We start from the raw sequence: 16,021 nt of genomic DNA on the forward strand, positions 1-16,021 counted from the left end.
AGAAAGAAGTGCAAAACAAGAAATCCGCCGGAGCCAAAGACTGGCAAATAGATGGGATAATGGTTAGCGTTCCCTTGGGAAAGTTTTGGGAGTTTGTACTCCTTAAATTCTGAACAGTCCAGAATCTGTTAAAAGTGTTTTGCTCAGTAGATTTCCTTGCGATGTCAACGTTGCTTTCTTGGAGAGAGGTTTCTCCGTCTCCAGCTCCTGTTTCCAAGCCAAATATTCCAGTTCCAGTTGGGCCGTGCTGTGCCGCGACTCTCGAGTAGACCTTGACTTTACTTCAGTTGCTATTCTTGTTCCTGTTTCAAGTTTGCCTCAGCTTTGACAACTTTGCTGCCTTGATCGTTACGGAGTATTTCCAGTGGACTGAACTCTGTTTCCTGCCAGCCTTGTTTCTCTGTTTTAACTCATGGACTTTGATTTCTTGGGAGAGCTATCGAGCTTTCATTGCGGATTATAATATCGGACCTTTCCCTTCACCCATTTGGAACCATCATTGACTTTCTAAAAAGAACTATTCCTTACTCAGACTCTATACCTAATTTCCTTTGGATTTATAATTGTTTTAATAAAGATATAGTGTGTTATATTGGCTTTTATCTGGTTTTCGAGTGCTCACGCTGCCTTGGGGGGCAACAGCTGCCTGCTATCCCCACATCTACTCTGACAGAAACATCACAAAAATGTCACCCACAACATTGGAGGTTGCTCATTCCCCAGCATGATATATGTCCGCCTGTGTCAGCAGTGCCCTTCTATACTGGGTATAGAGGACAGTTTCGATGCCCAGAATAAATCAGAGGTATGAAGACCTAATGATACTAATCTGACTCTGAAGCTGTTTTTTCTTTATACCAGCAGTCCCCAAATGGCTGTCACCAGGTTTAATCCATTCTTGAATGGCTTACTGGCAATCTTCCTTATCTTTTCCCATAAATTATAAGGCTGTTTCTCATCTCACAATCACAGAACAACAGCGTGGCTATGATTGGTTGAAGACGTTGTGCTCTGTATATGTGAGGGATATGTTTCCAGCAGGACTGCAATTCTGTGAAACTGCAAATATGAATAAACACCACTGAAATACTTCACTTCTATTCCCAACACAATATAGAATTGCATTGGAGGACCTTGAGATTCTCTAGGAATTTACTAGAGGTCCTCCAAGACACTTCCACTGACACTGGCACAAGACACGGATATATTTCCAGGGGAAATATAGCATAAAATAATTGGAAGAACCAAGCGAATTCCTAGAGAGACCATTTGCTACAGAGACATTTAGTGCTGGCAAATGAAACCACAGACATAGATAAGTTCCACAATTACAAATTTTTATTTTACTTTCAATTCATTTCTGACTTACAACAATTCTAAAATGAACCTATCACAGGGTTCTCTTCACAAGATACAGGAAATCCTCAAATTAGGAACAAGATAGGTTCTGTAGGTTCATTCTTAAGCTGAGTTTGTATACAAGTCAGAACTGGTACATTTTTAAGTGTAACTCCAGAAACACACACACACACAGATAAGATATAGATATATGGGTATAGCTTTGCATAGCATAGGGAAGGGTTAATACCTTTGTGGTATTTGTTTTGCCGTCTGTGCCCCTATTCAAAAGATTTCACCTCACTTTCTGTCCCTGTGATAACTGGATTTTGAAAAATGTGGCTTGTTGTGGAAACAAGGATTGGTGCTAAAGCTTTGGTTAACACACCTTTTCCCCATGATAACTCTTTCAGGAGTGAATTTCCCTTCTGAAAGGTAGATTTCTGTCACTTTAATAGCTTTCCTCTGAGGCTGAGAGAACCTTGACCATGATCACCTAGTTCTAGCTCTCATTATACTAAGTTAGCTGGGATTTAAAATCTTTAGGGGAGGCCCTTCTAAGAGCTATGCCACAATCAGAGGTAATACTAGTAGAGTGCAAGAGAAGGCCTACTACTAGACTGGAAACATCCCTGCTGAAGACACTTTGCTGCATCAGTCCTTTGCACGTGGGCTGGTTTGCTGTTGAAGAAGTTCACCTAATTCAATTCTTTTTCATCTATATTTTAGTATTCTTAGTCACCTTGAACCACATTTATGGAAGACAAATGGGATGAAAATTAAATATGGTAAATACATGAATAACAGATAGGGATGTAAGCCAACAAAGGCCTGCCATCAATAGTTTTATAGTTTAAGGGCTGTCTTTTAATCACACAATGCCAGGACCTTTTTATTCAGATACTAGCAAGTTAAGGTCCAGAGCTGGTGTCTGATGATATAAATCTTTTCATTCACTCTTTTTGCTGCCACTTCTGTACATACTTTCCCAGTTGTTAAAGTCAGCACCAGAATTGTTTATATTCTCTAATGGTTTGCATTGTATCACACTCACTCCATACTCCAAGAGTGAATATTTTTACTCCTTAGAAATAAGTATATGAGAATATACAGATTTTTAAGCAGAGGACATGATTGCGGAAATAAACTGCTGTGCAGAAAATTATTGTGGAAACAGAAAATATGTTTTCTGTTCAAAAATATTTTTTTGCAGAACACCATTTCCCGTGTTAAAAAATTAACTTTTTAAATAGAAAATAACATTTCCCCCAAGTTTTATCCACAGAAAATCCATATGTAGTTTAGCATAAATGATTTTTAATTACATCCCAGACTAGGAAGAATCTCATTACTATTTTTCTTTTCCTCAGAAGCGTGCCTTGAACGAAAGACACCTTTTTCATCGAGGACGCCAAAGTTAACAAGTATTTTCACATAACTAAAAGAGAGAAGTAGCAATATAGTGCTAGACAAGAATATCTTTGCATTTTCCTTACCTAACTCGGAAATCTGGGAATCATAACGCTATGTCAGATATGAGAAGAATACTATACCAAAAAATTCTTACCCAGGTCAGATTCTATTCAACTTCTTCTAGTTCCCAAACTCTAACATTTATTTCTTCCTTTGTTGAAGGCATTTATGGTTGGGATCGCAGAAGTGTTGTGTGGTTTCCAGGCTGTATGGCCATGTTCCAGTGGCATTTTCTCCTAACGCTTCACCTGCATTCACCTGAAGGCTGGCATCTTCAGAGGATCTGATGGTGGTAAAGCAAGTGGAGTATATATACCAGAATTAAGACATCCGATCCTCTGAAGATGCCAGCTAAAGATGCAGGCGAAACATCCGGAAAAAAATGTTGCTAGAACACAGCCATACAGATTGAAAACCACACAATACTCCACTTCCTTATTTTCTTTACTTCCATCGAATCACAGGCCTTTCTTACTGCTCTGGCAGCAATGGCATTGGAGTAGGCAAAGGTAAGCAGTCTCTTATTCCTGCTTTCCATTTTGCCATCTAATGTGATGTAGTGGTTTGGGTGTTGGGCGATTACTCTGGAGACCACAGTTCGATTCCCCACTTGGCCATGGAAATCCACTGGGTGACCGTGTGTGAGTCACACACTCTCAGCCCCAGAAGCCCAAATGACAGGTTTGCCTCAGGCCCATCATAAATTAGAGATGAAAGCACATAACATGTCTTTAGAACTCCAAGCTAGCCATTAGAGATTGCAAGATTTGCATAAATTCCCACCCCAGTTTGACCCTATTAATGATTTCATTTTAGGAGTCAGAGCTAGCAATGCTGGTGAATATATTTATATATTTATGGCATTTGTCTGTAATAGATGGAAATATTATGGTTTCTTTGTCTTATTTAGGGCTGGCAAATAAAAATAGGCTAGGAGCTCTTCTCCAGTCCTGAGTCTAAATGTGGGCCAAGGGAAACCAAGAGGTCAGAACACTCCCTCCCTTCTTAGAAGTGAGCTTTAGGGTTTACTGATGCCAGTGAAGGTTGTGGGTCAATGAAATGCTGATTCTACACTTGGTTTTAGTCCAAACTTTTAATGAACTTTCCATGGTGATAAGCTAATTTGGAGGACAGGATTTGACATATCTGATAGTTTTTTTTAAGTAATGACCACAACCCAACACAGCTTTACCACTTGATTGACATAACTGCTACTATCTCTCACTTCCTCCACCTCTTTCTAAATTTAAGGAGTTATTTAAGCACATTTAATAGAAATAAATCCAAGTAACTGGAAAAGGAACCATGGAGGAATAAGACAAAATGGGAAGATATAACACATTGTGTCATCGTAATAATATTATGATCTTTTTTACAACTTGATTTTTAGTCTGAAAAATAAAGAGATCTTTTCTGCCTTTCATTGTTTCAGAATCCTTCATTTGGGGAAATCCAGTATCATTTATTAGCACTTCTGCACTCATACTTAAACACTTCCATCTTCACTAAGGATAGAGTGATAACATTTAACACAACTAGGCATTCCAAATGCTCCTAAATTATTCATTTAAAGAAAGGACATGTAGCCCTGATGTAATTCCCATTTTGCCGCCAAGGAGTATATAATATATTGCAGGCCAGGTGGTGTAAAAAGTGCAGATCATGAAATTTTAAAATAGTGCTTCTCTGGATTATTAATAATAGAAAATCTCGCTTGCTGCAGGAGTCTCTGGGATTGACAAGCCTGATAAATAAAACATGTTGTTCCTGCCAAGGAGAATGATTGCTTCCAGGTTCAGAGCTGGCCTATAGACTCATACAAAGCTCATGGCTGGGACATTTCCCAAGACACGAGGGGAGAAGAGAAGCAAGAGACAGATTTTTCTCCCCCAGCACACATAGTATCTCTTTCTTACATTTGTTTTCAAAAGGAGAACTCCTGATTCGTCTAAATCATATTCCAACTCACGAAGATTTCCAAAGAGCCAGGTGATTGCTTGCCTCCCCAACCAATCTTGAAACCAGTAACACCTTCTAAGAACAAGCTGGGCTCTAGATCTATCCCTGCATGGCAGGGGTTGCATTACATGGCTCTTCCAGTCCCTTCCATGACTCTATGATTTTTAAGTGTGTAACTAAGGGAAAGCTGGATCTCACCTTTAAAATGTCCACAAAATGGTAAAAAGATGTATCCTGTGAAAAGTTCTGATCCTATATAAACTTCCCTAGGAATAAGCCCTACTGAACACAGTTGCAATCATATTGGTATAAACATATCCATAACTGTATCATTCCAGAAATTTAGACACACAATGAACATTAGCTCTCAAAATTTTACATTGATTACTTTCTCTTTGTCTCAATTTTGTCTCCTGTCCTACGGTTTCTGAAGTCTATCCCATCCTTTAGAGCCTGTTTAAAAAGTGAATCTCTACTTCTGGAGCTTCCAGGAGAAGCAATTCACACATTCAACATGAAGATAGGGGTGAAGCAGAAAAAGAACAATCCTACCTAGAGGGTTAAAGATCAGTTTGCCCACCTCGACTCTAGATATTCAGGCATACTTTTCCTGTCTCCTCTGATCACTGGCCATGATAGCAGGAACCAGTGAGAATTGTTGTTTGAAACATCTAGAGCATAAATTGAAGGAGGCAAATCTAGTTAAGTTGCATGATTTCTTCTTGGCATCCATTGGGAGCTATACCAACAACTCCACTTCCTTATGTTGGCATTTCTAAGCCATTATCCCCCCATTATACTGATCACTTATTCTTTGTCTCTGGATGTGCCTTCACTTTACTACGTACGTTTGAAGGGTACCATACAACTGTCCATCACTCCCTGACTTTTATAATCATTGATAATTCAAGATGATCTGGCTGATTCTTCTGGCTTCATTGTCCCTGACTCCATCTCTGCCTCTAAAATGTACTTTTGCAAATTCCATTCCATATCACAAATTGAACAGGGTCCATATGAGTTTATAATTCGCCCTCCCTCATCCATCCATTGAAGTAGGTCAATTGTCTCACCTTACCCATTTCTGAGACAAACAACTATGTATCATCTTTGAATCCTCAGGATTTCCATCTCCCCCTATCCCATCATGGACACTGTTACACAATTTTAAGTATCTTCAAATCCCCAGTTCTTAGAACTGGCAGCTAAAAACCCTGATGTCCCACAGTCCAAGTAGAGGGTGATTCATTCCACAAAGAAAGGATGAGTTGACTGTCCCTACAGTTCAAGCCCCAAAGTCCTTTGTCCATGACCTGGTCACTTCTCTTGACTCCTAGAACTTACAGACATTTCCTCCTGCCACATTTCTCTCATTCAGTAGGTTGAGATTATCGCTGCTGCCCTTTTCTCCTCATCTGCTCTTTCAGAGATGATGTCAATTACCTTCTTAAGCCACTTCACATGGGCTTTTCATAACAATTTGTACTAAAGTTCAAGTAATTACTCATGCTATGACTCTGCTTTTCAAAATATTGGTCAGGACAGAACAGCACAACCTGACATGTCATGCATGAGACAGCATCCTTTCCTACTGCATGCTTTCAATGCTTTTCTACATTAAAATGTCCCTGCCTATTGAAAGGTGAGCCCTTGATAAGCTCCCCCTCCACCAGTAGTGGGAGAACAAACTAATAGTGCACCATATACAGCCTGAAGTGATGCAGAAATCAGCTCAATATCTCTTTTCTTAGCCATCCCCTTTCTTTCTTTCTCACTCACTTACTCTTCTGTTCCCATATTCATGTCATTCATCTTCCTTAATCTCTCTTTCTTCCATTCCCATTTTTCTGTTGGGCTGCTTCCTAACATTGTCAGAGCCCCCTCTTCTCCCTTCAGTGGTCTCCTTCTCTCTGTTTAATAAACCCATTCCTATAGTGCCATATCTTCATTTTGTCAACATTTCCTTTGTCACGTGATGCTTTCCAACTATTCTGACCATTTCTGTTTAAATGTCATCCAAAAGGGGAATGTTATCCCAATTTAAGAAGATATGCATAAAATGTTTAAGAAAATATGAATAAAATATTTAAGAAAATATGCATGAATTACAAATAATTACTTCCTCTGTAATTAGATATTTTTCATGTCACGAGCAACTTGAGAAACTGCAAGTTGCTTCTGGTGTGAGAGAAATGGCTGTCTACAAGGACGTTGCTCATGGAACGCCCAGATGTTTTGATGTTTTTACCATCCTTGTGTGTAAATAGATATAGGTGCATGTTTTGACATTAATACTGGAATTCATATTGAAATATAGTGCATCTCAACATAGTGGGGAAGAAGACTGAGGCCAAGGAACTGATGAATCTAATGGGTGCCTGTCTGATGTTTTCATTGTGTTGTTGATGGGAAACCCCAGCTCTGGTTTATTCCTTCTTGGCATTGGCCACAATGCACCAAAGTTTCAGCAGGACTTTTAAGTTGATATTACACTGGAATTTTCCATGGCTGCAATTTTATATCTCTTACACTTGCAAAAAAAAATTAAAGCTCTGAATTTTATAGAGGCTGGATTATATTAGGCTGAATTTTATACAGGCAGTGGATAATACCGATAGGATAAAGTAGCTGCAGAATTTTAATTGAAGGATTTGCTTGGAGAGGATTTGTTTGCTTTCAAATGAAAAGAAGCACTGTATTGCTTACAACTACAGTGTGGCAAATTATACCACAGCGCAGGGGATGTGGTCATCTATACATCCTTAAATTACTCTGAGCTACAGTTGCCTTAATGAAGCCCTGCAGAGACACAAGAGATGAATTCTAATATAACAGCACCCAAATGAACTTACATCTGGATAGGACTACATTAAGCACATATGAATTTACCTGCATTATAGACATAGTACCATATGTTGTGGTCTTTAGGGCTACTCCTAGGCTGATTTGTATTTTTAGTTTGTTGCTGCAACTTCTATGCTCATACAACGCTGTGAGATTGTTGTGATTGAGTACCACTGATACTAGCCAGTGGCATAGTAAATTTAGGGCTTTTTGGGACCTTTTGCCTAATAAGGATGAGACAATATTTTTCATCCCACCTCCTAAACCAGTTTCCTTGATGACACTCTCCATAAGACTGGAATAGGGGGAAAAGAAAGATAGATTTTCCCATGAATAATTCATTGCTATGAGACAGACAAATGGATAGACAGGCGCACATGCAAACAATTTCAGGGTGTATTGGGATGCATCTACATTGTAGATGTAATGCATGTTGACACCTCTTTAATTGCCGCAGCCCAATGCTATGAAATCTTGGGATTTGTATTTTGATGAGGCACCACCACACTGTGGTAGCGGAGGCTAAAGATGTTGTAAAACTATAGCTACCAATTCAATCTATCTATAATTCATTTTTAACTTGACTATCTCCCAATAATGGGACTGAAGGCAGCTAACAGCATATTTTAAAATAATATATATTAAAATGTTAAAATATGATCAATAAAAGTATGGATATGAGTTATTGAAAAGGTGATTAAACCATTTATAAAGTTAAACAGTAAATGTTAAACACTGAAACACTGACATTCATTAAAAGACTATATACACACCTTAAAAACAGCATAGTGCATTTTGAAAACCCCACCCCAGTAAGTTTTTAAAAGCCTAATGGTATAAAAATGTTGTAACTTGCTGATCGAAACAGAGTAAGGAAGGAGGGTATCATCGTGGCCTCTCTAGGGAGGAAATTCCAACATCTGGGAACAGACACCAAATATATCCTCTCTCTTATTCCCACCACACAAGCTGGAGAAGTTGGCAGGCAGAAAGAAGGGCCTCTCCAGACAATCTTAGAGCTCTAACACGCTCATGAAGAGAAATACTGTCCTTCAAGTCCTAAGTGGTTTGTTGATATATGCTGCTGGCATATATTTTTTTAAAATTACACAAAAACCCCACAATGTCCCACTCCAAGAGCCATCCCTGCCAACACAAAAGGACAACTAACCACCATCCCACCCTCCATTAAAACAGAATAGAATAAATTAAAATAAAACAAAGTCCAGTTGCTGACATTTTTGAACTACCCTTGGGTTGTTGCTATGGGAATTGTAGTTAATGCCTGTCTATCAAAATGTACCACTGAAGACATCTGGCCTTATTAAGGACATGAAGCATTCTGCTAGCACCTATATTCATTACCATATACCACACACTTTTTATATAGTTCTGGGCTTTCAGTGTATTTGGTTTTATCCTGCAAAATGGAAGCATACATATTTTATTGTTTATTTTATCACACAGAATAAGGTGATGAAGTTCTGAGATGATATAATGGACACTTTGAAGTGTTTGTTGACAAAATGAAGTGTTTGAATACTGTAGTTGCACTGCCTTCATTATGGGGTATCACCTTAAGCATATGTTTTGTCAGGGAGAAAGATTCCAGAATGTTATCCCCTATACCAGAAGTGGTATACCCCACTAAATCACATATTTCTACTGCATATTTAGAGCATACCCCAGACAGTCCCACCTACAACAGAGGAGGACAAGTAGGATGCTCCAAATGGGGTTAAGTCTATGATTTAACCAGCATAGCCAATTGTGAGAATTGTGGGAATTGCAGTCCATCAATAGGCATTTCTGCTGTTTCCTGATTTACAACATTAGTAGGAAAACATGTTGTCTCATTTAATATTGTGCCTTTTAAAATACAGCTTTGTATTCTTAAGTTTGACTTTACATCACCCTCATATTTCCATGTTAAAAGAAAATCTATATTGACAATGTCTCCCTCAACATGGACACAGTACTGCATAGTGAAATGTCAGTTCTGTAGGCTTTCAGTGCTAATAGTCTTTCTCTTAACATTGCCAATTGAAAATGGAAAAAATAGTCTCAGTTGGAATACACCAAGATTTTGCTAGAGTTTTCTAAAATATAGATACTTTGGTGCACAAGAATGTTCACCTAGGTATTTCATCTTCATTTCCTCCCCATTTATTAAACATGATAATGATAATACTGGAGTGCTGCTCTCTAGATCCGTTACCTTAGAGCATAGTGGCTCAGGCTGATGGGGTTGAATTCTGGCAACATCTGGAAGGCCACATGGTCCTCACCACAGAGCTATACTGGTAGCAGCACCCATAACTATTCGTTCTACGGCAACATCAATCTTTAATCTGTTGCATAATTGCACCGGTAAAAGAAAACTGCCACTCTTTGCTCACTTCTATTTTTTTTAAACCCACTTTATTCTTTTTAATTGTCTTCTCTTTAAACTGCAGGGTGATGGGTTAGGGGTGGATTGCATCCTTTAGAAATACTAACCCATTGATAATATTTTGCCATCAGCCACAATGATCAGATCAAAAAGATTGTAATTTTTTAAAAAAATAATAAAATATTTGCTTATTTTTCACAGGTTATTCTTCTCTCTAACAGTATGAAATTATTTGACAAGAACCGGGAGAATGCAAGGAGTGAGATGGAAAGCAGAGGTCTCTGCAGAAAAGGGGCCTCATTGTTGTAACAATAAAGGAGGAGAAAGAATCCAAAAAGCTGTTTCTTATCTGTCTAATTCAGTGTGCTCTGACTGTACCCAGCAAGACCAAGAACATCTCTTCAAGTGTTTCCTGGGCCTTCCCAATGAAGATGTCAGGGATTGAGGCTCATAGACCCTTTGCAGAGCAAATGATGTACCTGCATCATAGTTCTCATTCAGATGGTCCTCCAAAGGAGCCCCAGCTGACATGGCTAATGGCCAGGAACTCTGGGAGTTGAAACTTAATGGCACCAGAAGGAAAACTAGTGCTCCAAACTGAGCCATAATCTGGCCCAAGAAAGCATGCAAGTTAACTGAACTGCAGCCACTGGAATTGCGGTCCAGAATTTCTTTATTTTGTATCAAATCTTTTTTTTAAATGACTACCTACATATCAAGCTCTTTTCCACACTCCTAAGAAAACATGAAAATTGAGCAGCCTCATAACATGACATCTTGCTGACAATATGCCTTTTTGCATTTCTGAAATAAAACAGTGGATTCCCCAACTCAAAATGTGAAAAAGAATGTCATAGGTATTAGAACTCATCTCTTTATTTCCAAGTCTAACTTTCAAGGCAGACATACCCTTGTAGAATGATATAACCCAAAGTTCAGAAAGGAATAAATATAGTTCCGGCCCAGCCATCTGCTAATGTGGCACTATTATCACGGGCAAATTCTTCTATGTCATATGTGGAAAATCTGAATGTCTTCATTCCTTCATAGTTCTATGTATCTTAATTTGCTAAGGTTACCCCAAAATTGGCAAGACTATGTGTAAGAGATAAAGTACTGAGAAATTAGGTGGTTGATAAAGAAAGGTCAAATACCTTTATTTAAGGATCCAAATTAATGAGAAGTAATATATCCTGAGCATTCTAAAAACCTCACAGTCCAACACAGGCTTATTCAGATCTATCTGGCTGAAACCTGTTTAAAACAGCTGGGCTGTGGCGCAGGTTGTTGAGCAACCAGCTGCAGCCAGCTGCAACAAATCACTCTGACCAAGAGGTCATGAGTTCCAGGCCAGCTCGGAGCCCCGTGTTTGTCTTGTCTTTGTTCTATGTTAAGGCATTGAATGTTTGCCTTATATGTGTAATGTTATCCGCCCTGAGTCTCCTTCGGGGTGAGAAGGGCGGAATATAAATACTGTAAATAAATAAATAATAAATAAAACAGACCAAGCTTTCCTGGCTATCACTTCCTGGATGCCTGAACTGATTTGTGAATTACAGGATGTGTCTTCATCACTTGATCTCTTCTTAAACAAAGCCACAGTTAATTAATAGGAACATATCCAGGACCTGTCTCTTGGGCAACCGATACCACTCTGCAACTCAATACAAAACAGACTGATCCATTTCCAAGATCAGTAAGAAAGATAAGAGTCATGATGAGCTGTGTCTTATCTCACCAAGTACCATGTCTTCATCAGTGGCCAATTTTAGATCTATCAGAATCATCGGAAGCTACACTAAATAGAAACAACAGATGAGATTCTAGATCAGCTACTCACTCTACTAATAGGCAGCATTTCCTGACCTGACCCTCGCAATTGTGACTTACAACAGCTTCTGTGAATGACTAAGGTCTGTTCTCCTGTCAATCAGGGCACAACAAACTGCCATTTCTACCCCTCTCCCACCAGTGATCTCCAGTGCAGAGAGGAATTGCAACAGATATTCTGCTTCTGAGAGATACACCAGAGATCACTCATGAGAGGTGGGTAGCAACATCAGTTTGCTGCACCCTAATCAATAGGAGAAGAGACCCCCATTGCTCACGGAGCTGCTGCATGTTAAGTCAGGACTGGGACTTTTACCATCCCTACATATTCCCTACACTATTGAATATGCAGGGATTGTGAATATGAATTTGCTATAATTCATATCTCTAGCTTAAACATTCATAACTGCAGTTTGAGGCCATCTCTTCACTTACTGTTCTTTGTTTCATCACCAATCATGTGCTCATCTTCTATGATCAACTTAATCATTGGCCAAAATCATACCTTTTATAAATTATTTTTATTAGTTGCCATTTTAAAGTGGTGGCTCAATTCTGATAGCGTTTCTTCAGATTCATTGCTTATGGCAGCAATGCTTACTAATTGGAAGAAATATAGCTTTCTTAACTACATAAATATATAGAAGCAACAGGAAAAAAATCCAGCATATTTAATTTGTAATAAGATGAGATATCAGTAATTTGTTACAAGCGTTTTTTTTCCCACATTTGTGTTTTTGGATAATCATGTCAAAAGGTTTCAGTGGTCTGCAGTAGATACATTTCTTCCTTTTTGATGAGAAACACTTGCTAATCTGCTTAATCTGTTCGCTCCTAGGAAAAAGGTTAGTATAAAGCAGAAGGCTATTCTTTTAGCTGAATGCCTGGGATCTTCTAAAAGATCCAAATCTCTTCCACCCACCATCTGCATAAATTAAAGTAGGATAAAGGTCCATCACTAAATAATGTCCATCACTCTGAAATCTAAGAGACATTTACAATATCAGCTGACCTTGAGTTTGGTCTAAGTTAGACCTTTCCCAACTTCATCGGTTAGAATTACACTCTTATTTTGCTTTCTAGTGTCATTACTGTCCTCCTTTTCTCTTAGCGGAGGAAATATTATCATCATCATATCGATTAATAGTAGTAGTTGTAGAAGAAGAAGAAATCATGCCATAGTTCTGGATGCCACATGAACTCCAACTAGTGCATGAAGTTCCAAAGTGGCTGTTGCTCTTCATCCACCCCTGGTGGGTGATCCAGCTTCATATGTCATCCTTTCTGCAGGTTTGTTCCTCATGCTGGTTGAAGGAAATGTGAGATGTCCTTATACATAGGTGAGCTCTTGATATATATTGATGATACTTTCATAGGTTGAAGGAATCATTACAATGGCACAAAAGGATTTTGGAAAAATAACCATAAAATTGTTGTTATTAATGTTCCCCTCAAAGGTGCACATCATTAACCAGTTGACTCTTTGTAGAATCTGGTGTTGGCCGCATAAGTGAGGACCCCAATGTCTTCTTGAAAATCTTCTCAAACAGCTATCAAAATTTAGAAGCCTGCATTTCCAAAGAGGTGATCTACATGCACATTGAATCCTCACAAATATTAGGTTCAGATGCAGTAGGATATGGGACTTTCTCAAATGAGAATTTTCCCCAACCCTGTTTTTTACAACCTTTATCCAAGCCTCCATCTTTCCAGTTGTTCCTCCAGAACCCTTTAATGTATCCAGGGATTTTATGTCTTATATATCCCCATTCCAGGATTTCTACACAATATGATCCATTTATGAGGCAAAAATTGGTGAGTAATGCCTCTGTATTTGAGTCCACTTTGTTCTGTCATGAATGATTGATATTTTGGAGATCAGAACTTGAAATTGTTTTCATTTCAAAAAGAAAAAAAATGTTATGATGGAATAATTTTCTTTTCCATTTTTGAAAAATATATTATTTCAAGTGGTAACATTTGACTTTTTGGATTCCTTCTTCTGTTTCTTAGAGTGGATCAGCATACTCACTTGGAGGGGTTTGACACCATTTTAACTGTCATGGCTCCACTCTATGGGATTCTAGAAGCAACCATTTGTTCAAACACTTAAATTATCTTCAAGAGAACTTCAGTGCTTGGGAGCATATTAGATTTCACAAGAGAGGATTGCTAGTTCCTCACTAGACTACAGATCCCAGGAGATGGTAGGATAGGAGCATGACAGTTCAAGTAGAATCAAACTACTGTAACTAATGTAGAGTAGACCCTCAGGAAAAGAAGAAAACACAGAGAGAGGGGGTAGGGGCAGAACTAAAATCATGTTTAAGAGATTTTGTAGCTACACTAGAAAGCTGGTACATAAGAAGCAAACTGTTTTCCCCTTAAAAAGAAAACATGATAGAAGAAATGACCAATCTCCATTTTTAACATATTAAAATATAAGAAATGTCACATAATCAAAATATGTTCATCATTTGGATAATAGTTCCTTGCAATGAAAAACGCAGATGCCCAGTTTATCTTTGTCTCTTCTTGAGCATCCTTCCTTAATGCCTTCCTTTAGACTCTCCTCCATCCCTTAGTTAAATTAAAAGAATTCCTTTCCAGTAGTCTGTTTTTGCTGTTCCACAAGTCTGTTTTTGCTGAGGTGAACAAACTGAGCCCAGTATTTTGAACTCTATTTTCTGTAATATGTCTTTAGGTGCACTGTCATTATAATATCTATCTTATATCAAGGTCAACCCTCCCTTATTATATGTGCCTTTTTAGAAGTGAATAAATTTGCTTTGTTCTTACTTTTAGACAGCTGCCCTTCTGTGTCCTTTTATATATACATCTTAAGAATTACTGCAGCATTGCAGTAATTTTCTTCTTCCCCAAAGGATTTATACCACATAGATGTTCTGAGCACATAATCTTATGGCAAGATGTGTGTTTGCACCACTGCATTATTTCTCCCAGTTACTATATCGACGAGAGTTAACAATGTGTGGGGAATGGACAATGGGCTATATAAAGAAAACAGATCAATGTGGAGCCAATCAATGACACGCAGTTTGATCATGCCACTTGAAATCTATGAGCTTTCATCAGGAGCTCTCTTATTCCTTCCTGAAAGGCAATTTGATTGGAGTGGGGAGACAAAGATGAAGGCAGGGCCCTCTCTAGCATGTTCCATAGAAGAACCCGGTCGTTTTGCTCAGTCATAAAGGGCTATTTTACTATCAAATGTCCAATCTACGCTGCACTTCTAAAGCCGCCACATGGTGTTGAGAATAGTAAAATAACATACCCAAATCATCATTATTTTAGTAAAGGCACAGGGAACAATGATTCACAAAATCAATTTAGTGGTTTGGGTGCCATTTAATCTGTTCCTCACTAAATGGCAGCAAATAATAGTATGAATACATTCTGCCATTTTGGTGATTTCAGCCATGAACCATTTCCCAGATTTTATATGCCAGTCATCTGTGCATATGGAGTCTGCAAAAGCCAAGCCCTTTGAATCCATTTGCTTTTGAATGGAATAATAGGAGCTCTTTTAAGTACTACTGAAAGATAACCGAATAGCAGGGAAATAGAGTTGATATATCTCCTTATGTCTCTGTCTGTGTGCCTGTATGTAGCTTTGGTTTTCATTTTGTTTCCATTTACCTTTTCTGGAGCCGGGAACTGCAAATGGTTTACTTCCAAGGGCGTTATCAAAGGGACCGTCTGAAAACCGTCCTCGTTGGACGGCTGCTGCTTGGTCTTGTCATTCAAATTGCTCCCCAGCTTCACCATCCTTAGACCTCACTTTCCAGACCTGAAAGCATATGGAGACAGCTGGTGTTAAAGGGCTGAAAAGAAAGCAGGGGTGGGGGGAAGTGGGAGGAGGGGGGAATACAGCAATCAAGACCGATCTGTCATGCTGGGAGGCTTCACATCACAGCAGCAGCAGCTTAGTCGTCTCTGTTAGATTGCTGGTGGGTGAAAGGATGAGCAGACGGCATCTCATACCTTGTAACCCTCCCCTTATGGACCTCATTTAAAAGAACAAAACACCCACCATGCTTCTCCAACCATAACCAAGAGAATAGAAGCCAAGCCTCCCCCCTCCTTTTTTAAAAAGATCCGCACATAAGAGCCATGATTATCAGTATAGATGCCTGCTATCTGGCTGGACCCCGCCTTGTTGCT

General features: G+C 38.8%; 1 protein-coding gene across 1 annotated transcript in view; it reads right to left on the reverse strand.

The window, feature by feature from the left end:
- Nucleotides 1-16,021, reverse strand: part of nsg2 (neuronal vesicle trafficking associated 2) — a 77,897-nt gene that overhangs the window by 60,386 nt on the left and 1,490 nt on the right. Inside the window, exon 2 of the mRNA XM_003217440.4 lies at nt 15,497-15,647. Coding sequence (XP_003217488.1) covers nt 15,497-15,625 — 129 coding nt within the window. The 5' untranslated portion in view covers nt 15,626-15,647. The remainder of the gene's footprint in view (nt 1-15,496; nt 15,648-16,021) is intronic.

This window comes from Anolis carolinensis, chromosome 2 (genome assembly GCF_035594765.1).
Source record: "Anolis carolinensis isolate JA03-04 chromosome 2, rAnoCar3.1.pri, whole genome shotgun sequence".
Classification (NCBI taxonomy): domain Eukaryota; kingdom Metazoa; phylum Chordata; class Lepidosauria; order Squamata; family Dactyloidae; genus Anolis; species Anolis carolinensis.